The sequence below is a fragment of the Poeciliopsis prolifica genome, unplaced genomic scaffold, assembly GCF_027474105.1.
Source record: "Poeciliopsis prolifica strain line A6 unplaced genomic scaffold, Auburn_PproV2 SCAFFOLD049, whole genome shotgun sequence".
Lineage (NCBI taxonomy): Eukaryota > Metazoa > Chordata > Actinopteri > Cyprinodontiformes > Poeciliidae > Poeciliopsis > Poeciliopsis prolifica.
In genome coordinates this window covers 3,064,248-3,085,991 of record NW_026562424.1, presented here as the reverse complement: position 1 = coordinate 3,085,991, position 21,744 = coordinate 3,064,248, and the positions used below count along the sequence as shown (strand labels likewise).

General features: G+C 37.5%; 1 protein-coding gene across 2 annotated transcripts; it reads left to right on the top strand.

Moving 5' to 3' along the window:
- Positions 1-7,068: 7,068 nt before the first annotated feature.
- Positions 7,069-18,498, top strand: pax10 (paired box 10). 2 transcript variants are annotated; one of them, XM_055058036.1, is made up of 8 exons: positions 7,069-7,309; positions 7,952-8,144; positions 9,247-9,456; positions 12,611-12,693; positions 13,262-13,418; positions 13,708-13,781; positions 15,179-15,311; positions 15,409-18,498. In XM_055058036.1, the coding sequence occupies exons 2-8, from the start codon at positions 8,039-8,041 to the stop codon at positions 15,507-15,509; spliced, it is 864 nt and encodes a 287-aa protein (XP_054914011.1). In that variant the 5' UTR covers positions 7,069-7,309; positions 7,952-8,038; the 3' UTR covers positions 15,510-18,498. The 2 variants fall into 2 exon arrangements, with proteins under 2 accessions (XP_054914011.1, XP_054914009.1); XM_055058034.1 differs by having other exon boundaries at positions 13,705-13,781.
- Positions 18,499-21,744: the final 3,246 nt, after the last annotated feature.

The following is a 21,744-nucleotide window of genomic DNA, read 5'->3' as shown; positions in this document are numbered from 1 at the left end:
TCACCAAAGTCCTCCCAGTGAATCCCATAAGCAGGTAACGGGGAGGTGAAGTCACCGAAACAGGTGAAAAGACAAAAAAAAAAAAAACGTGTCTCCGCCTGCAGGGTCAGCAGATCTTTTAAATAGATTTTTATTTCATTGTTTTTATTTTTTTATTTCTGCCATCCGCCTCCCTTCACTCATAATATACGAAGGCATTATTGGACCCAGTCAGAGAGAGCCATTATAATGCTCTCCCATTTGTTGTTATTCCAACAACTTGATGAATATTTGTCATGGCACGGTAGCCATGGCGACCGGCTCCACCCCCCCTCCCCCCTCCCCCCTCCCCCACCCCCCTATCCCCCCCCTCCTCGTCCCCATCCCCCCTTCAGTGCTGAAAAAGCAGAGGATGGAGGGAGGGAGAGCGAGAGAGGTGACAGGAATGAACTAACAAGATGCACTAAAAAAAATGCATGTCCCGGAGCAACATAAATCTTTGCAGTGAAGCACGCGCCACCTCACACTCACACACACACTCACACACACACACACATGCACACACACACACACACACTCACACACACACACATGCTCACACTCACACACACACGCACACACACATGCATTGCTGCGCTCGGCAGGCGCAGGGATCACGTAGGTTCAACCAAATTCCAACAACCGAAAGACAATAAGAAAAACAAAAGCTTGAAAACACTCAACCCTCTGCTACAATAAAACTCTGTTTATTGATTTTATGGTGAAATTAAAGTCACAATTTTAATCCTTTTTTTATTATCCTGAAGTTTTGTTTGATTATTCAAACATTTAAAGAAGGATTTTTCTTCTCAGGGGTTTTAATCTCCTGGTATTAACAACCAGAAATCCTGATTTTTTTTTTTTTTTTTCTAGATGTTATTTAATGTCTTATAATTTACTTGTTAAATACCAAATTTCAGCATAAAATGTGATAAAGTCACCAGTGAGGATATTTCCAAAAGACAAACATCGATCCGACTCAGTTTTATTTCTTGCTCATGTTAAGGGTGAAAAAATAAGAAAGTACACCCCGTCACACACTGGAGTTCACATAGTTTTTACAGGGAAAGAATCTTTTACATCCTTAAAGTTGTTTAGAATGTCGACTGTCATTATTCGAGGAACATTATTTTATTTCTATTTTTAGGTTTTAAAATAAAGAAAAAACTTAAGGCTTTTGCAAAAGGACTTAATTGATCCTATTTTGTGGGAACAAAACAAAGAAATCAAAGTAAATTTGAGTGCATTACTGATTCTTTTGTTGAAATTCAATGGAATTATTCAGTGAAAATTTTTAAACTGAAAAACTGCTAAAACCTGCATTTATTTTAATTTAAAATCATAAATATTCACCATAGCAAGCAACAAAACAGCAATATCAGGCATATTTATTCATGTAATTTTAGGTTTTTTTGCTTTTAAAAGCAAATAGTTTAAGATATTTATTATTCTTTTTTTTTATTTATTGTCTTATTTAAATTCTAGTGAAGCTGTTTTAGCATCTTTTTGTTGTAGCGTTTTAACTGCTAGATAAAATTATTACTTCAGTTCTATTTCATATGGAATCACTTATTGAGTCCTGTCATGTTTGCAACAATATTAGATGTGAATGTTTAGTATTTATGTTTTTATCTATTTATGGTTTTTAGTGCCTTTAAAAACCTGCAAAGCATTTTGTGTCACATTTGAATGAAAGGAGCTTTACTGATCACGTTTGAGTCTGAAAATGAAATTTCTTTGATTCTGATCCATTTTCCTTCATCTTTCATCAACAGATTGAAGGGTCCATGAACAGATGAGCTGTGAGCTAAACGTTCCAGTTTACAGTTGGGAAACCAGTTGGATTCGCGCATTGACGAGCTCACTGAGCAAGCTAACTCCTGTTAGCAATTCAGCTAACGAGAATTTCTTTGCATTTTGTGCTTTAAAGTTTTGTACTTACCTGTTTATGCGAAAGAGGAGGCGATAAAGAAAGATGTAATGAGATTCAACTCATCAGATGTGAAAATGTAATGTGTTTTACAGAAGCTACCGCTAACTTTTGGATGCAAGGCAGCCATTTTGGATTCAGTGGACAAGATTGCTGAGAAAGTTTTGATTTGTTCACATGTAAATTCAACTTTTACTTCTTTAAACTTGAACAAAAATTATTTCTCAGTAAAAAAAAAAAAAATCAACAGATTAAACATTGCAGTGGACAAGAACAGATTTTATAAAAAATGTATGTCCTGTTTTAAAATCTCTGTCATTATAGTTATAAAATGTTGGAGAACCACTAGTTTGGATTATTTTATATTTTTTCACTTTTTTATCAAAGATTGGAGCCAAATAATTGTAGTTTTGATCATTTCATTGGATGTCTTGTGCAGAATATTTGGCATCATTTGTACTCCATAGAGTGACATTTTATACCTGATTTCACACTTTAACAAATAATCTCGTCTCCTTTAAGGTAATTTATGTGACTCCAATACAAATCGAACAACAGGAGCTTAGAGATGTTTTATAATTACTGAATATGCCGATACAGTTTAACTGGATGGATATTTGACTGCAGGTATGAAATGGAGGAAGGGGAAGATTAAATGGGAAGGTAGAAATACAGACTGGGAGAAATGAGACTGGGAGCCTTGAGAATCAACATGAACGTCCATCTTCATACCAAATATTTTCCTTATGCAACTCCTTGATTTAATAATTAATAATTAATAATTTTTTAAAATACATTTTTTCCTACCTGTACATGAGCAGGGGTGTCCAAAGTGCGGCCTGGGGACCATTTGTGGCCCTTCCGGTTAGGGTTGGGGTTAGTGCACATATTTGCCCCTCTGACACTTTTTGTAATTTTTTTAGGGTAAGAAGTGAAAAAAGAGAACAACAATTGTTTTAAATTATTTTATTTTGATCTCATAATAAGTCTAGTGAGTTTTTACTCAAAAACACACCTGGGCACACCTGTCCATCCTTTTTATTCTGTTAACTAAAGTAAAGTTTGTAGAAGAAAAATCTTAATTTCATTGCTGGGAATAAAATAGAAACATTTTATAGGCTTTAAAAGTGCAAAGTAATAAGAACAAACAGTTAAATGACTAAATATTAAGCCAAGCGTGAAATATTACGTTTTATTTATTGTTCTCCAGGTAAAAGAGAAATAATTTACAATGATTTTTTATGACTGTGACGTAAGTGTTGAAAGTTGAAAGGACAAAAATGACAATAATTTATATAAGTAACAAAAAATAACAAAGTCAGGTCAAATAAATGTTTCCAAATTAGTTTCTTTCAATAAAAAAAAATTATGAAACTTTGACAGAAACTGTCTGTTTATGTTGAATTTTTGAATAAAACATGTTTGTTTTTCATTCAGTGGATAGAAAATCCAGAAATTTGACTCAAGTAAGAGAAGAAATATTTTATAATAAAGAACAGTGGAGTAAAAATAGTCCTAAAATTAATTTTTTTATAAGTTACCCAAGTAAATGTAACTAATTATCACCCGCTGCTGGATGCAGGACGGGAGTTTGACTCCTCTGATCGAAGCCTTGAACTTCTGGCTCACGTTTTGCTGCTGCTTCTGGTTTTTATCGGTTTATTTCTGGTTTGAAAGCAAAGCAATCGACCAAGGATAACTGAGATAATTTAAAATTAGGAGTTGATTTAACAGGAAACAAAACCAGATTTTATCTTTTGGGATTAAATGATCAATTGTATTTTCCTTTAATTAGTATCACATTTGACTGCATGTAGCTAATTTGAGGAGAAATTTGATTTATATGAAGTGAACTTAGACATAAATAGACCAAGTTTAGGTGAAATTTGCTGTATTTTGGTGTTTTATAAACTTTGTTCTGATCACATCTGGCTTCACTCCACTGCCTGTGCATTTTACAGTTTATTTTATTTTCACATTTAAATGTTTGAATGATCAGCAAATCTCCATGAGCTTCTTCAACCTTACTTACCTTTTTTGGCCCCTCAGGTCCAGACTTGACCTAGTTTGTTTTATTTAGATTTTATGTGTAACTCTTGGTATTTTTGTGTTATATTTGAAGAATAAAAGCTGTGGCTGCTTTAAAGTGCTTCATAAATACATGTTAAAAAAAAGCCTTCATCCTCTAACAGCAGGGAAAGTTTCCTTCCACAAAACATTAAAGCATCCCAAATGAACCGATGGAAGTGTTGCACAATGTTCACTTGTAGCCAAGCAGGAAACTCAAGCAGGAAACTTTTAATCAAGTATTGTAATTCCTTTGCTTAAGTGGAGCGTCTGCACGCATCCACTGCCACTGTGCTTTTTACCTTTGAACTTGTCAAGTCCTTTCTTTTCTCCAAGGCGCATCTCGCAGGGAAGTAACAGAGAAGGGGGGAGCAGAGGGGGCAGCAGAGAAAGAATAGCAGAGTATGAAAGAGAGAGGGAGCGACAGAGAGAAAGGGAGCGCAAAGTCTTGTCAACCGGAAATAAAACAAGCTGGCACCCTCCCCATCCCCAAGCCCCTACTCCCACCCCAAAGTCATATACTTCCTCCTCACTCTCTCTCTCTGTTTTCCTCCCCTCTGCCTCTCTCGCCTCCGTCCTCCATCTCTCCCTTCCGCTGCATGGAGATATATTTAAACCCGGCTTCTGCTCGGCTCGGCGCTGTACATCCCGTCATACCTGCGTCACCGTACACACCTCACGTCGGGCCGAGCGTGTCCGTCTGCAGGCTGGAGTTCCTGGATGGGGATCCTGCAAGCTGCAGCTGAAAGGCCCTGATGGCGCCTGCTGTTGGAAAATCAGGAGAGTTTCTGCGTCTTCAAGCTGCTGCATGTCTGAGTCCGGTTGGACAAAACAGGCTTACGAATCCAACAGCGCGTCGCGTTTCCTTTCTCTAACGTTTCAACACAAACATATGTAAACGGTTAAAAGGTTTATTGTCCCTCCAGGTGATAATTTGCATAAAAAAAGAAGAAAAGCTCTGGAAAAATGAAGGGATCAGTAAAATGAGCTTTTATTCTGTGAACTGCTGACAGTGTCAAGCAAAAATATGGAATTTATTTGCAGAAAATGAGAGAAAAACATGCAGTGATTTCAGACCTCAAAATGAAAGAGAACAAATTCATATTCATTTAGAAACAATAATACTAATGTTTTAACTCAGGGAGAGTTCAGAAACAAACAGTTTGTTTAGGATTATTTGAAATTATTAATGATCCAGACACTAAAGGGGTTAAATGTGTTAAATTTAATCTCCATATATCTGCAGGCTGAAGGCGATGAACGGGATCGTTACCTTCAACAATTAAATGTAACACATTTAATTTACCATTTATTTTTTCTCACATTACAGCCACATAATTATTTGCATTTAATTCAGCTTCCTTTACTCTGATGCCACAAAATAAAATAAATTGCAATCAGACAAAGCTTATTTTCAGTGAAAGCTTCTCATGACTGGAATAAAATACCAGAAATCCTTTTGAATTATTTTTAAATGTATGCTTTCCAGATAATCAACCTCTGATCATTTTATTCTTATTTCTACTCTGTTTCAATGTATCAATAATGCCCACCACACTTTTCAGATTCCTGAAAACTTTTAAAAACCGTCGCAGTCATGTGCTGCGTGATGTTTGTCGAAGGGGTGCAGATACTTTTTCTGTTTCTGCTGCAGCTGAAACGACATTTTAAAGGTAAAACTCTTTTTAAAACGAACCGTTTAAACTCTTCATCATAGTCTTCATCACCAAACCTGTATTAAATTTGAATAATGTGCCAATTCATCACAAAAATCATTCATCATCAGACATATCTCACTGTGATATTTATGTTTTTTTATCAGATTTTGGGGATCAAATGAAAACATGTTTAACAGAAATAATAAAACTATTGAAGCCTGCAGTATTTTAAAAGATAAGAGTGAATCAGCCACAAATTTGAAGATATTCTTTAAAATCTGCAACCTGAGCTGATGAAATCAGGTGTTTCGCTGCTGCTGAACGTGTTTGGACTGGATGTAGGTCATTACTGTTAAAACAGAGCCGAGCTGCAGGTTCTGCTCAGGCTGCAACACAAATGAGTTTTACCTTCAAGCAGGTTTCCCAAAACTAATGGTCGGATTTTTCTCTAAAAACTATTAATAATCACCTGTGGGTGAAGATGTGGAGATGTTTCATTGCATGAGCACAAAGCAGAAAAATCTTCTTTTCCTATCAGCAGTAATAGATTTTTATTAAAATGTGTCCTCATATCCAAAGAAGGTTTTGTGTTATAATAAAACACCTTAGAAATAGATTCTGTCTCATTTATTAGATGTTTTGTTGATATTTCTGATGTTTCCTCAAAGCTTCGGAGCTTAAATATGTTTTAATTATCTAACATTAACGATTTGCTCCCACTGTAAAAAAAAAAAAACACCCAAAAAAATGTTTTTTTTTGTTTTGTAGTTTCAAATCATCTGATTGTGAAACAAATAAAAATAAATTTAGATCCTGCAAGAAAATGTCACATTTTGATTAATTAATCTGAAATATTTTTATTTTTTGGTGCTTTTTTAAAGATGTATTGCTTTATTGTTAGATTTCAGGTTGTGAGTGAGATAAAGGTACTTTTAATTTATTTCTGAAATATTTAAAATGCATACTGATTCTCACCACATCGCATTATTAATAGAAATTAATTTTATCAGCTTTAAAGAAAACACAAAATAGTCCTGATTTAAAACAGGCCAAAAAAAGAAAGAGAAAATTCCCATAATTGAAGCAATAATTAAAGATGTGACCCGGTTCAGCGCAGTCTGGTCTGGAAATACCTCCCTGCTGATTTTACTCAGTATTTATGTGTAATTTATGGCTAAAATTGAACCCCATCATCTATTTATCATCCCCTATCTTTCCATTATCTGTGCTTTATGCTCCTCTCTCCCAGCCTTCCCCCCTCCTCCTCTCGCTGGCATTAAGTTCAAACTTGACACTGATGTTGACTCACTTTGTCACCCCTCGGTGGCTCCCTCTCCCTTCCTCTCTTCCTCTTCCTCTCTCTCCCCATCGCTCGGAGGACACGAGCGCCTGCAGACGCATTTCTCTCCAGAGCCCCCCTCCTTCCACCTCTCTCCATCCCTCCGTCCCTCTCCTCCCTCTTTCACTCTATCTCACCCTGTCCAACTCTCTTCATCTTTCTCCCTGCACTCTCCTTTGCAACACACACACACACACACACAGCGTTGTCAACAAAGCCGGACGTTGGGGGAATAAAGGTCCGCCGAGGAGGAGAGGAACTCTCAGGACGACTGCGTCCGTCTCTCTGGTCAACTTGGTGAGTTGGTGAAAATTAATCTCTTAAGCTTTTAAATGTTTCATGCTGTATAATTTTCTTAACCCAGTTTTGAAATTTGTGAATTTGTTGAAGCTAAATTAATCCAAATTGACCTTTGACACTTCTTTGCTTCAGTCGCACTATTATATAACGTAAAAAAATATATATATATTTTGCAACAACTGTGTGATTGAGCCTTATGCATCCTAACTTGAAGCCTTTTCTAGGTGAACAACTTTGATTTTAAAGCTTTCCAACTCATGCAGTGGCTTCATTTCTGCACATCTGCAAGGAAAGTTTATTAGTTTCATGAAAAATTATACTTTTATAGGTAATTTTTGCTTATTTCTGAGTGCATTGAAGCTTGAGTTCTGCAAAAACGGAGCTAAAAGCAAGTCAAATGTCACAGCTCTCTGAGTGGGTTCTAATGTACCTCCTCTCCCCGTGGTATACTAGCTTTGCAATGTATAACACACACACGTTACGACAGCGAGCATGTAACTAACTCCATTTATGTCTGTCATCATGAGGCTAATTCGCCACAATGCCAACCATGTGTGAACTCATGCGATACGAACCCCTCCTTCCTCCTCCTTCTTCTTCTTCTGCTTCGTTTTTCTGCCGTTTCAAAACGGACCCAAGGAGGCGGAGAGGACTAAACGGGGCCGATCACACGCAGAGGACGGGGGTTCCTTTATTTCTCTCCATGCTGGTCTGGACGCCCGTATTATGTATGAGAAGTTAACTATGCTGAACCTGCAGAGCGGCTCCAACTGGAGCGGGCCCAACAACTGGTACCATGACCCCACCGGCGTTCAGACGCAGCACAGCGCAGGTGAGGGTGACGCCGAGCGTGGATGCATGTCAGCTGGTTAAGGTCAGATCTATTGAATTTTAAAGCAGATTAACTTTTGCAGCCAGAAAATCTGAGCCTGTAGTTTGTGACCTGGGGGATGTGGCTCACCACCCAGGGCGCCACGGCCTGGGGGGCTACAGCGTGCATCTCGACGCAAAAGAAGTTGCCTCTCATTTACATCCACAATAAGTTTTTGCTGCTTATTTGCTTGATTAGTCAATGAGTGGGCGCCCATTATGTCACATACAGTTTAAGTGCTGGGTAAAGGTTATTTTTATGCAGTTTGTGCAACATTTAAATCTAAAATATTAAATATAAAACATTTAAACTGGTCAAACCTGAAGAGGATTGTTCCACAGATATCAGACATGCTTAAAAACAGCAGGTTTGGATTGTTTACATTCTTATTCTGTTTGTAAAAACATTAAAAAATGAGAATTTTTCAATGTATTTTGGGGCATTTATTACTATCTTGAAGGCCAACCTGGAGATTGCAAAGTACAGACTTGTACCAAATAATTTTATGCTGCTTAGACATTGATCTGCGATGAAGTACTAGAGCCATACTAGGAAAAAATACATAAAATTAAAATGATGAGAATGATGTCATAAACTTACAAGAATAAAGTAATAATATTGTGAGAATAAAGTTCAGGAATAAAGTTGAAATTAGAGAATAAAGTCAATATTACCTGATTCTGATTTTAAGCACATCATTTTATGACTTTATTCTTGTATTCAATTTTTATATATTTTTTAGTGTGGCTCTAATAATCGGTCCTATTGATCTGCCTCTGTTCATGTAAATGCATGAAAAATTACAAGATATTACATTTAAAACATCAGTTATTTTAGCTGTTAAAGTGAAGGGCTGACTCAGATAAGATACCCTGCAAAAACATTTGTTTTTTTTTTTGTAAAATTGGCTCAGTCTGTGTGACAGGGGGGCCAAACAGAGGGGCTCGCCCGGGCCTCGTTTATGTAGCGACCGCCCCTGTTGCTAACATGCTGCAAGCCCTAAAAAGCAACATTTGTTTTAAATAAATTTCTTCATGTGTGTTTTTCCTCTGCTTGCTGTCAGTGTCCGAGGGCTGCATGCTGGACACAGAGGGCAGCATGGGGGGAGAGGCGGGGGGAGGAGGCGCTGGCAGAGGAGGAGGAGGAGGAGGAGGAGGAGTCCCTGTGGAGCGGGACGAAGGCGAGGAGTCTCAGCTGAGGCTGCAGCTCAAGAGGAAGCTGCAGAGGAACCGGACCAGCTTCACGCAGGAGCAGATCGAGGCTCTGGAGAAAGGTCAGAGCACGCAAAGCTCAAAGCTGCGCCATGACGCAGCAGCTGCAGCAGCTGCTGCAACAAACTGGTTCACAGCTTCCTGATTCATCACAAACAAAATCAGTTTGCATATTTTGACAGGTCGGGATTTTTATTGGCGCCTCTGGCGGCCAAACAACTCAACTTCCAGATGCAAATCATCCATTATCTTATCTCCGCAAATATTCCCGCTCCGTTCCAAAAAGGCCCGTAGCGGCGAAAAGCAGCAGAAAATGCGTCGTTGCTGCAGCGGGACGCGGCCCCCGGATCAGGGAGCCGCATCCCGCTGACTGGATGTGGCTGCGCAGGGCCCCGGGGCCAAACGAGGAGGCAGCGTCCGCTGTGCGCCCGAGCAGAAACCGATCGCTGCGGTCAGTCTGTGCAGATGACAGTAATGAGGTCCACTGAAACTCAGCGCGCAGCCGAAGCGCAGTAAACACGACGCGTTAACGCAGATGCCAGATAAAACGAAGCCAATTAGAGCAACACAAGTTTAATTTAAACTCTGGTGGTGAAATACATCGATTCGATATTAATATATGTATCGATACTGATATCGAAAATAATTCAAGGTATTGTGAGCCATAATTACAGCCTCGTGTTTAGACTGTAATACTGTTTATTTTATTTTTATTCTGTATTGCAGACTTCTGCCAAGGTCCTCTTGAAAATGAGATCCAGATCTCTGCAGGGTTCATTTGGTTAAATAAAGGAAATGATAAACAAAAAATAACTTTTTACATTATTCTTAAAATTCCTAACTGCACTTTCTGAACAATTGGATTGGTTTGTTGCAGTTTATTTTTACATGTTTTTTACATGTTTGACGGAGCTTGCAATACGATAAAGCGCTGTACTGGTGCAGAGTTGTCAAACAAACTTGTCATTCAGTAGATTTATGTCTGCGTTTTAAAAAATAAATGCTTTAAATAAATTCAGCTGTTTTTCTGTATTGCATCAATATCAGCCAATGATACACCTCAGATATCAATATTGACATCAGTTTCAGAAGTGAAAAAAAGTGAATCGTTCCATATTTTGGCTCAATCTAATTCTATCTTACTTTTGGAATTTCACTTTTTCCACACAAAAAAAAAATGTAACGCAAAACCTGAAATATTGCCAAACATTTCCTCCTTGTAAGGGAAGAAAAAGATCTTCTGTTCAGCCAGCTGACCAGCAGTGCTCAGTAACAGGTAGCACAAAGTTGCTCTAGTTTTGTAGCAGTTTTAAAACAGCTTCACTGTAACTGAATGCATTATGTGTCTGCATTAAACAAAAAATGAATGCAAAATCACTTTCTGCACCATCCTGCAAGAAATTATGAATAATTTGTGTTTTTATTTATACTTCACTGTATTCACTTCCGATACAGACATCTGAGGTATTGGCCGATTTGGATTTGATACAAAAAAACAGATTTGGAAAGACTTAAACAGAGATATAAATGTACTGAATTACAAATCTATTTGATAAAACAAAAATAACAGGTTGACTACCAACTCTAGTTATTAGTCCCTTTTATAGAAACAAAAGAAATGTGTTTGTTATATTGTTTCCAACAGCTGTTACAGGAAGATGCATAATTTTTACTTTCCAAACCAAAAACACCCAAATTGTTTTTCACATGTGTGACCAAGACAGTCAACCTGTCGACTGACTGTCTTGACTGTTGTGCACAGCAACAGGTGGGGAAGGGGCACACTGCGTTGATGTAGCGTGAGAAACTCCTTAAGAAAACTTTAGACTGTTTCTGGTTTTGAAACCCCAACTTCACGGCAAAAACACAAAATATTACCAAGTATAGTTTATAGTGCTAATGTCTTGGTACACTTGAATTAAGACAGAATTATCCTGTAAGTAACTTTTAACAGGATATGGTTGCTTGTTTTGAGTCAATAATTTGTGAAAATTGATTTAAAAATGTACTGGATCCAGTGGCAGAATATTTTACTTATCATGAGACATTTTTCTTATTTTATAAGTCGAACCTTTTCATCATTATGAAGGAATTATTTACGTACAACAAGCTAGTTTGTCTTGCTGAAAAGTTACTTATTGAGATTTTCTTTTTGCAGCGTTGGAGCTACTTATTCTCTGAGTGTTGAGGTTTTAATTGATCAGTTTCGAAGTGTGAAGTTTGGAGCTTTCTGTGGAACTAGACCTGAAAACTTGGAGATCAGGATGGTGTCTCAACCTGCTCCTGGCAGGGCGGGGCTTCTTCACGTTTTGACTTGTCAACAACAGAAATGTCAGCAGTTTGTCTGCTGAGCAATAACGATCTGAAACCTAAAGTCTAACTGCAGCATCGAAGGCTGGAGTTTACTCATACCCAGACTTAGTTTCTGATTTAGTACACTGCAAAAACAGAAAATCTTAATAGGCAATTTTAGACTAGTTTCTAGTATAAATATCTTACGCTTTGTCTTTTTTCAAGTGTACTAACTTAAAAGTGACTTTTAAGCAAGAATATCTCCTTAATATTGATTAATTAGTATTTTGTTCATTGACAGATTATTTCATTTCTACAATATATTTTGTGAAATAATGTTTCAGTGTCACCAGTACGTTTTCATCAATATTAAGGAATTATTGACTTGCAATTTATTTTTGTCTCATTTCAAGTGAACTAATATATTTGTGAGTCCAGAGACTGGACCAAAACTGCTTGGGAATGTTTTGTGTTTTTTGCAGTGTAACACTGGTTTATCTCACCAAATTCAAACTGAAACCAGTTTTGATGAGATTAAAATCAAAGTGTACTTCTCTGCTGTTTAGTTTAAAGCATCTCTGCTTTGAAATAAAATGCTAAGGCAGCTTCTCAACTTGAATTCTTTCAGTTGAACTTTGTGCGTGTTCCACGTGGATGAATAATTTACACAAAGTGCAACAGATAAATATTTCAAAACGGGTTGTAAGCATGGAAGCTTAACTTCCTGGATTTAAGGTTCCTCTAAAACATAAGTAGTAATGTTAATACTCGACATTGAGCACAGTCTGTTAAAATTTGCCTCTTTTTCATTTTAAATTTGAGCTTTGATTAACTTTTTCTGAAGCTTCAGGGCAAACTGCTGTTAATAGTCCTGTGTTTTTCTTTTTGTGATGCGTGTTTGACGTCATGTAATATCCTCCACAGAGTTTGAAAGGACACATTACCCAGATGTTTTCGCAAGGGAGAGGCTGGCGAACAAGATCGATTTACCTGAGGCCCGGATTCAGGTGAGCAAATCAGGACGGATTCCAGCAGATGATCTGAAGAGCAGCCTGAGTCTGAGATTAAAGTCAGAGATTAAAGTCAGAGATTAAAGTCAGAATTCTGGGAAAAAAAACATTCTGACATTAAAGTAAAATTCTGAGAAAAAATTTAATTCTGACATTAAAGTAAAATTCTAAGAAAAAATGTAATTCTGACAGTAAAATTTTGAGAAAAAAAATCATAATTCTGAAATTAGAGTTAGAATTCTCAAATTAAAGTCAGAATTTCAACCTTTTTCTCATTATTTTGATTTTTTATTTTCCCAGTTTGACTTTACTCTCAGAAATTAAAATCAGAATTCTGATAAAAATGTAATTCTGACATTAAAGTAAAATTCTGAGAAAAAAAATTATAATTCTGAAATTAGAGTCAGAATCCTCAGATTAAAGTCAGAATTCCAACTTTTTTCTCATGATTTTGATTTATTTTTTACCCAGTATTTTGACTTTAGTCTCAGGAGATTAAAGTCCGAATTCTGAGGAAAAAGTGAATTTGTTTTGGTCCGGAGTCTGACTGGAGTCTGGCTGTCAGGTGTGGTTCTCCAACCGGAGAGCCAAGTGGAGGAGGGAGGAGAAGCTGCGCAACCAGAGGAGGTCGGGCAGCGTCACCTCCTGCTCACAGAGCCAGGCGCCGCTCAACACCTCCTTCAACACGTCCGTCTACCACCAGCAGCACGGCAGCAGCTCAGGTAAAGGCCAGACCATCGCCACCGGAGCAGCGGTCTGCATCTGCTGCATCTGCTGTACATGATTTAAACATCCGAAGATGGAATATTTCAGTAGTTTATAATGACAATCCTCACAGCGGCTCCTGCAAAGAGTCAGGGTTTCTCCATTAGAGTGCAAACATATTAAATATTCCCACCGCGAGATGGTTTCAGTGAGTCTGCGTGTGTGTGTGTGTGTGTGTGTGTGTGTGTGTGTGTGTGTGTGTGTGTGTGTGTGTGTGTGTGCTCACCACCATCTCTGTCTCAGCAGGGTCCATGTTGAGTCAAACGGAGCCGTCGCTGCCCAGCTACAGCTCGCTGTCTGTCTTTTCATCTGGAGTCCAGGTTGGACATTCAACACTCATCATTCATCCTGCGTCACAGTCTGAGCCGCGTCTCTCTCTACGGGAGAGGATTAGTGCCAAAAATAAATAAATAAATAAATAAATAAAAAAGAATTATGAGATTAAAATCAGAATTCCAAGATTCTAATATAAACAGAATTTTGAAATTAATGTGCAAATTAAAGTCAGAATTACATATTTTTTAATATTTTTATATTATTTAGTGTCCTCTTCCGTACTCTGGTTGTGGGGAAACCCTTATCTATAATTTGAAGTCTCCAGATTTGGTCCACCTGAGCCATTTTTGATCCTTTGGGTTCTAATGCAGACATTGTTGACTTATTTTAAGCCAGTTATTATGTATTTGGATATTAAATGTGTAGAACGTTGAACATTCTCTCACAGTGAGTGGATCATTGTTCCAAATGTTCCTGAAGGAAATAGCTGCACAAAAATAATGTTTAGTTTTGCTTAAATATATGTCTAATCTACATACATGTAGATTAGACATAAATGGTCTTTTCCATGCAATTATAAAAGTATAACACGCCTCATATAATGTTAAGAATGATTCAGACTCCAGCTGCTCTACACTCTGTTTTACACACCTCTAGCTCCTCCTAGTGGTCAAATTCCAGCATAGCCTTTTCTGTTTGCCTTGGCAGCCAAAACTGACAAATCCAAACTATTGGTCACAAAATTTATTGAATTAAAAAAGCAAAATTAGTATACTGTGATTTGATTTCTTATTTTTTCTTTTGGTTTTACTTGCTCAAAAATAAAGAAAAACTTTTATGAAATTAAAGCTGCAGTATGTAACTTTGATAAAACATTTTTTAACGTATTTATTAAAACTGTCAACATGCTGTGGCAGTTTGTTATGAGATAGATAATCTATGAAAATATCTGCCTTCTGCCAGTGTTATTTAGGAATAACCAATCAGAGCCAGGAGGAGGGATTTAGCGCTGTCAATCACTCTCTGTGTAGCTACGCTGCAGCTAGCACAGCATGTTGTGAACACTAAAGCCAGTTAGCAATAACAGAGGATAAATGGTTTTCCCGTAAAGGTAAATTGTTTCTCCAACATTAGCACATTTAGCCGGGAGAACATGAGCTTGATTGACAGCACTAAGCCCCGCCTCCTGGCTCTGATTGGTTATTTTTGGTTGGGAATGTTGCATTTCTTCAAATGGCTCAGGGAAGAGGTGGATCTTTTCAGATTATCTACCAAATACTAAACTGTCACAACAAAACATATTTTTATTATAAAAGTTAAATACTGCAGCTTTAAAGATTTCAAGGTCTACGAATGGCTCCCGAACCCCACTTTGAACCCCCCTGGTCTTGATGCTTCATTCTCTAAAGCTGATTTTTTTTCTCTCTTGCTTCCCTCTCAGTCTATTCCTCCCCAGTCGGCCTCCTCGTACTCCTGCATGTTGCCTCCGTCGCCCTCTGCGCCGCGCAGCTTCGACTCGTCGGCGTACTCTTCCCCTCACCTGCAGACTCCGCCCTCGGCCAGCTCCAACACAGGTGGGTGTTTGGCGGAAACGTCTCATTTTTACCTTCCAGTTCCCTCTGTGTTTGCTAAATTCAGAACCGTGGCGTTTCCCTGTCCTCTCCCGCTCAGGGCTCATATCACCCGGGGTTTCGGTGCCGGTCCAGGTCCCAGGAACGGAGCCGCAGAGCATGAGTCAGAACCTGGGGCAGTACTGGGCCAGATTACAGTGAGCTCCAGGCGAATGCTGATGGACAAAAGAAGAAGAAAAGAGGAGGAAGAGGACGAAGGGCATGTAAAGGTCGTGTCAACGTAGCAAGATTAGCATCCATGTTTTAAGGAAGCGCAGGTCGGAGCTGTAGAGGAGCCTTGGAGGGTTGAAGACCCCGAAATGCATTAAATGTTTACAGAACCAACCAAAAGCAGCTTTGGTTGCACTTCACAGTACTTTGCTGGTTCCGGTTCCGTTTCTGAACGGCCAGGGGGAACGGGTTCCCCGATTTACAGGAGAGCTGAACAAACAGGACCAAAGAAATATTCACACCCTTTGAATTTCTCAGATTTTGTCTCATTACTACGATGGAGCAACAAGGCCAATAAAATAAAACAAATATACAGTTATAGTATTACAGTGTAAACACATAAAAGAATTAAAAAATAGAGTTGAAATAATGCAAGAATAAAGTAATATTTTGAGAATAGTTATAATAGCCTATTATAACTTTATTCTCATATTATTTTGACTTTATTCTCATATGATTTAATCCTCATAATTTTATCACTTTGTTTCCATAATTTGATTTATTTAATTAGGGGAATTTAAATTATGCCACAAAGTTTTTTATGTTTTTCTGGGATTTTACGTGATAAACCAAAACAACTATTGCATGATTGTGAAGTGGAAGAAAATCCTCCATTGGTGGTCTGCACCTGGATTCAGTCCCCTTTTACTCTGATACCACTCAATAAAAACAAGGAAGCACAATTGCCTTCATCAAATAGAAGATTGAAGAGAAGATTTAAAATTCAAATGTTTTACATTTCAAAATCTGTAAAGTGTGGTGGGCATTTGTATTTAGTCTGCAGTTGGGTTTTTATGGTGCGTCTCTTCCAAGTTCCTGGAGAAATAACTCAAGCAAGCGTTTATTAACTTTCATTTAGTAGTCTTGTTTGAAATTCTCAATATTTTTGCGTCTGGCCTTTGAGTAGGCCATTCTCACACATGATGTTAATGGTTGTTTCAAGTTTCCAGTCTTTTTCAGATTGATTTTACCTGAATTCTCCAACATTGCGCCCCATCCATCCCCACAGCATCATGCTGCCAACACCATGTTTTGCAGAGTTAATTCTTCTCCTTTATTATTTACAAATTTTGTTTTATTTTTTTTCATTGGATATGTTGTGCTGCAGATTGTGCACACGTTGTGCTTTTGTTTGAAAAATGTTTTAATTAAATCACATTTCTCAACGGTAGCTGTTGATGGCCTGAATTTTCAGGATTTTATTTCTAAAACGTTTTCTACCATCACTGCAAAAACACAAATTGTTATACAAGTATTTCTGGTCCAGTTTCTAGTGCAAATGTCTTAGTATATTTGAAATAAGACAACATTAATTCATAAGTAATGTTTCAGCAAAATATAAAGGCTTGTTTTAAGCCAATAATATTTTGATATAAATGTGGAAAAATAATGTTGTTAAGTTAAATAATCTGACAATTGAACTATTACTTTTTCATCAATATTAAGGAACCAATCAAGTTGATATATCTTGTTGAAAAATCACTTGCAAGTCAGTTTTGTCTTATTTCAACTAGACAAAATTTACTGGGTAAGATTTTGTGTTTTTGCAGTGATTTTTTCCCATTTCACAATCATGCAATGCCTTGTGTTCGTCTCCCAAGTAATCCATCCATCCATCCGTTGTCTAGAACTGCAAGCAACTGGAGAATCAAAATGTTCAAGAATAAATTCAAACTAAAGTTTAGATTTTTATTTTTTAGAAAAACTGTTTTTAATTTTTATACATTTGAGTCTGAGAAAAGTGCAAGGCTGTGCCACACTCACACACACACACACACACACACACACACACACACACACACACACACACACACACACACACACACACACGCACACACACACACACACACACACACACACACACACACACACGCACGCACACACACGCACACACGCACGCACACATGCACCCCCCACACACCCACACACACACAGATCAATCATCCCAGGTAAATCAGCATATTTCAGGTGTATTGTGAAGTGCAACCACTGTCTCTTGTTACTTGAGCAGCTTAACCATATTGTGATAAACTAGCTTGTTCCCTAAGCTGTGAGACGACTGTGAAGATTTTAGACTCACTTATGGCAATCACTTGTACTTAAAACTTTAAAAATCTACCATAAAAAGTGTAAATCCTGCCTATCCTGACTGCACTGAGGCTGCATATTTTTGTACAGACGTCTGTGGGGGAAGAACGTAACTGTGTGAGTCTGCAAAGCGTCATTAGAGGAAAGAATGTCGCATGATCTGGGCTCCAATCATCCTTGAAGCACAAGACAATTTATCAAAAATAACAATTTTGCCATTCTGTTATAGGTTCTACCCTGAAAAATGAAATCTGCAGCAAATTTCTTCTATATTTGATATTAATTTGGGGAATATTTTTATCCAGTCAGTTAAAAAAAACAGCAGCGGCTTTTAAAGCGATTACAAACTGATTCACAAAGTCTTTTAAACTGTTTTGTACATCACTAACGACACTTTTTCTTCAGCGAGGGACAATCAGAAATTCTTGCACGTCAAACTAAAATGCAAGCACTTCAACGAGACAATCGGGGGTGGAGGAGGAAACGTAAAACTACTACACACTTGAACCAGCTGTGCATGACCAAAAGATGGCGCTACAGAGACAATCAGCTACTCAGAAACAAATCAAATATTGTACAGAAGCCTTTATTGTACTTTTACAGAGATTCAGGCTCTGCTCACTTTTTCTCCTCCGATTCTGTTGATGCAACTCATATGAAATGTCCTTAAAATCTCCTATTTATTTGTGTTTTCACTTGTTCTCACAGGTTATTTGTGTTGAGGTTTCATTGTTGTCACGTGTTGTGTTAGTACTCTATAGCTACCAAGAGTCAACCCCTTTTTGTGAAGGCCTTGGATCCCTTTAATGAAAATAAAATGGTGTGTCATACACTCATGTGCATTTGTGGTATATTTTACTCAGCACAAGTCTTAACAGATGATTAAATATTAAAATTGTTTCTAAGACAGAATAAAAATGTGATCTTACTTGAACATGTGGTTTGTTTAATCTGTTGCATTTTGTCAAATGATCACCTCATAAAGTAAGAGTTATACAAAAAACAAATGAGCTGAAACAACTGCAGTCAAAACCAGCGCAAAGACAAATCATTACACAAACATTTCAAAGTAAAAGTTGGGCTGCGTTCACACTGCAGCCTGAAGTGACACGATTCCGACTTTTTGTCAAATCGAATTATTTCGCCTTGGTCGTTCATGTTTCTAATTATATGGTTGCGATTAATCATCTTTGACTTTAACACGGACAAAAATCATTTGAACTCAAATTCAGAAACATTTAAAATCCAATATTTTCAGTCAGATCTTAAGAGCAGAACGCTTAAAACAATTAATAAATATAGATTTTGGATGATGGAAAAATGAATCATGGCTGAATCTGCTGAATATGTAAATGGCTAAGTGCTTAAAAACTGTTTCATTGAGTATGACATGAAGAACTGGTGTCATGTTGCAGCTGCTGCCTAAGCTTTGAAGAAATCAATAAGGTGGATTGAAAAGAGCAAAGATGGAGAACAAGCTCGGCTCACTGGCCTGTTGTTTTCTTGCCCAATTTATTAACGTCGATGTGACAGTGGGACACACTGAGCAGCTGAAAAAAAAACGCGTTTATTTTTCCACGGGGCAGAAATAAGAACGAGACATGACGGAAACTGGACAGCCATTAGCAGCTCTGCATTATGTGCTAATGGCATGACTCACTTTAGTCCTGGGGGATGAAGAGAAATTAAAGACAAGAGGAGAGGAGGAAGTGGAAGGGGGGAGGAAGATGGAAAGATAATACAATGGATGGTTTGCTGTGAGAATAAAGATGTTGACCTGCAAACATAATGGGTCTCTGAGAGGAGACAGGAAATGCCAGAGCACTTCGGCTCAATGCAGCATCATCTGCATCTTTACAGAATAAAGGGAGAATTATTTCCTGTTAAAAAGCGAAAATGACAAAAAGAAAAAGACATTTTGAATGATAATTATGTTCTTTTCAGTTAAAGTTGAGATTTTATGATCAGATTTTATCCAAGATTCAGTTTAACTTTATATAACTGATATATGATTATATGTGTGTGAAACTATTAGTTTCCACCTACAATTATTTAAAAATACATCTGGCACATTTTTCCAAATTATGCTTCCATTTTTAAAACAGACATTTGATGTGAAATTCACACTTTTATAATTTGATTTTTTCCTGCTTCTAAAAAACACCTAAACATTTATTTATTTTGTAATAAGTTCGTGTTTTGTGATGTCTGGAAAATGAGCCGTTTCAAAAACCTCACATTTGTTGAGTCTCGATCAACTGCGAGACTCAATTCGACCGTTACTTAGCAACCCTAGCAGAGCTCCAGCATGTTTGGTCAGCTGGGTTCACAACTGTGCAATGGCTGCTGGAAAAGCCAAAGTGTTTTGTTGTTCACTTACCATCCAGAAACCACTTTCTGGATTCCTGATGGTTATGAAGGAGGCTCCACTTCTGCTTTTCAAAATGTACGGTTGTATGATTGCAGATCAGTTTGCAGCCATTTTTACACAAGTGTAAATGTTGAGCTGGGAGGCGTGGCCAGCAGCCGCTTATTTAAAGTGACAAGGCAGAACTGAGCAGGCTGAAATCTCCTTATATAAAATGATTTTGTTTGAAAAACATGGAACTTGTTTTGTAAAGCCTACAGTCCTATTCTAACCTGTTCAAGGAAGCATAATGCTGAGGTTTATAAGTTTTGACAGGATTTAATTTACACTTCATCTTCAGAAAACGTTAAACTCCATCAGAAAAGGACGTTTGTTCAGCTGACCTCTGACCTTCCAGACATAAATAGTTACCACCTCGTCTGAGAGACTTTTGTGTGAAAACTGTCGGAATCAAAGAATGAATTCCTTTGATTTCTCATCTGAAGTCGGAACTGCTGAGACTTTTCACCTTTGACCCTCATCATGTAATCAAGTCTTTGTTGAAGTCCGTGCGGACGGCGGTGCCGAACTGGAACTTCCTCTAGGCATTCCTGAAGAGTCGCTCGTGCGAACAGGACGGATCAGAGCGGAGAACCAGACTGGGAAAGCAGCTCGATTCAGGAGGAAAAAAATGACGACTCGGCATTTTGAGACGTAAAATTTCTGTCAACAGAAACCAAATAAATCAGGTTCATGTTAATTGATTTCTTTTGAGTTTAATAAATTTAAATAGAAAAAAATCAATCATGTTTAAATATTGATTGATGTGTATTGATTATTTTGATGATGAAACAAAATATGACTGTGATATTTTTATGAACCCTGATTCTGAAATGTGATATGCAAATAAACTCAATTGATTGAAGCTTGACTGAACAATTTAAAATATGATATTAAAAAAAATCCAAATATTTACAAAAACACAATGGACACTTATTCTGGGAAAGTTTCCCAGAATAACTGATTATTGATTATTGATTACTTTAGCTTAAAGTAATCAAATATAATTATTTGCTCAGACGTATTTACTGACAACTGAAGCTCAAGTTTAAGGAGACAATCTGTGGAAAAAAAAATTAAGCTCCTCTGTTTTCTCCCAGTATTAAATAGAAACAACCGATCAGCGTCAGGAGGCGGAGCTTAGCGCTGTCATTCATTGCTCCATGTGCTACATTGGCTAACTAGCCATGAATGCTCAGGCTAGTTAGCATAGCCACTGATGATGGCAGATAAACTTTTTTTTCTGTTGCAGTTAGTTGTTTCTCCACCATTTGCACATTTACAAGAGATTTATTGACAGCGCTAAGCTCCTCCTCCTGGCTCTGATTGGTTGTTTCAGCCAGGTGCCTGAGGAGATCCACACATTATCTGTCTAATAACATACTGTCAAGACATGATGACAGGATTAACAAATATGTAAAATATATAAATATTTAAATAAAAGTTACATACTTTACCTTGGCAGAGTGCAAAAAAAGCATGCCACACCTTTCAGATTTTAGCACCCATAAAAAATTTTGATATGTGTAATTACTTTTACTTCACAACTTCATGCTCCTTTGAGTTGAACTTCTACAAAAAGAAATTAAATCCAAACAAAAATACATTCAATTTCAACTTAATAGATGTTTTATTATGACGTCACAGATCCGCGTTGGCAGTTTGAGTATT

Excerpts from the sequence above, each read along its gene's own strand:
- pax10 (XM_055058034.1), top strand. The coding sequence starts at position 8,039 with ATGTATGAGAAGTTAACTATGCTGAACCTGCAGAGCGGCTCCAACTGG. Across the intron at positions 12,694-13,261 it reads TACCTGAGGCCCGGATTCAG|GTGTGGTTCTCCAACCGGAG; the intron begins GTGAGCAAATCA and ends TCTGGCTGTCAG. Across the intron at positions 13,782-15,178 it reads TCTTTTCATCTGGAGTCCAG|TCTATTCCTCCCCAGTCGGC; the intron begins GTTGGACATTCA and ends CTTCCCTCTCAG.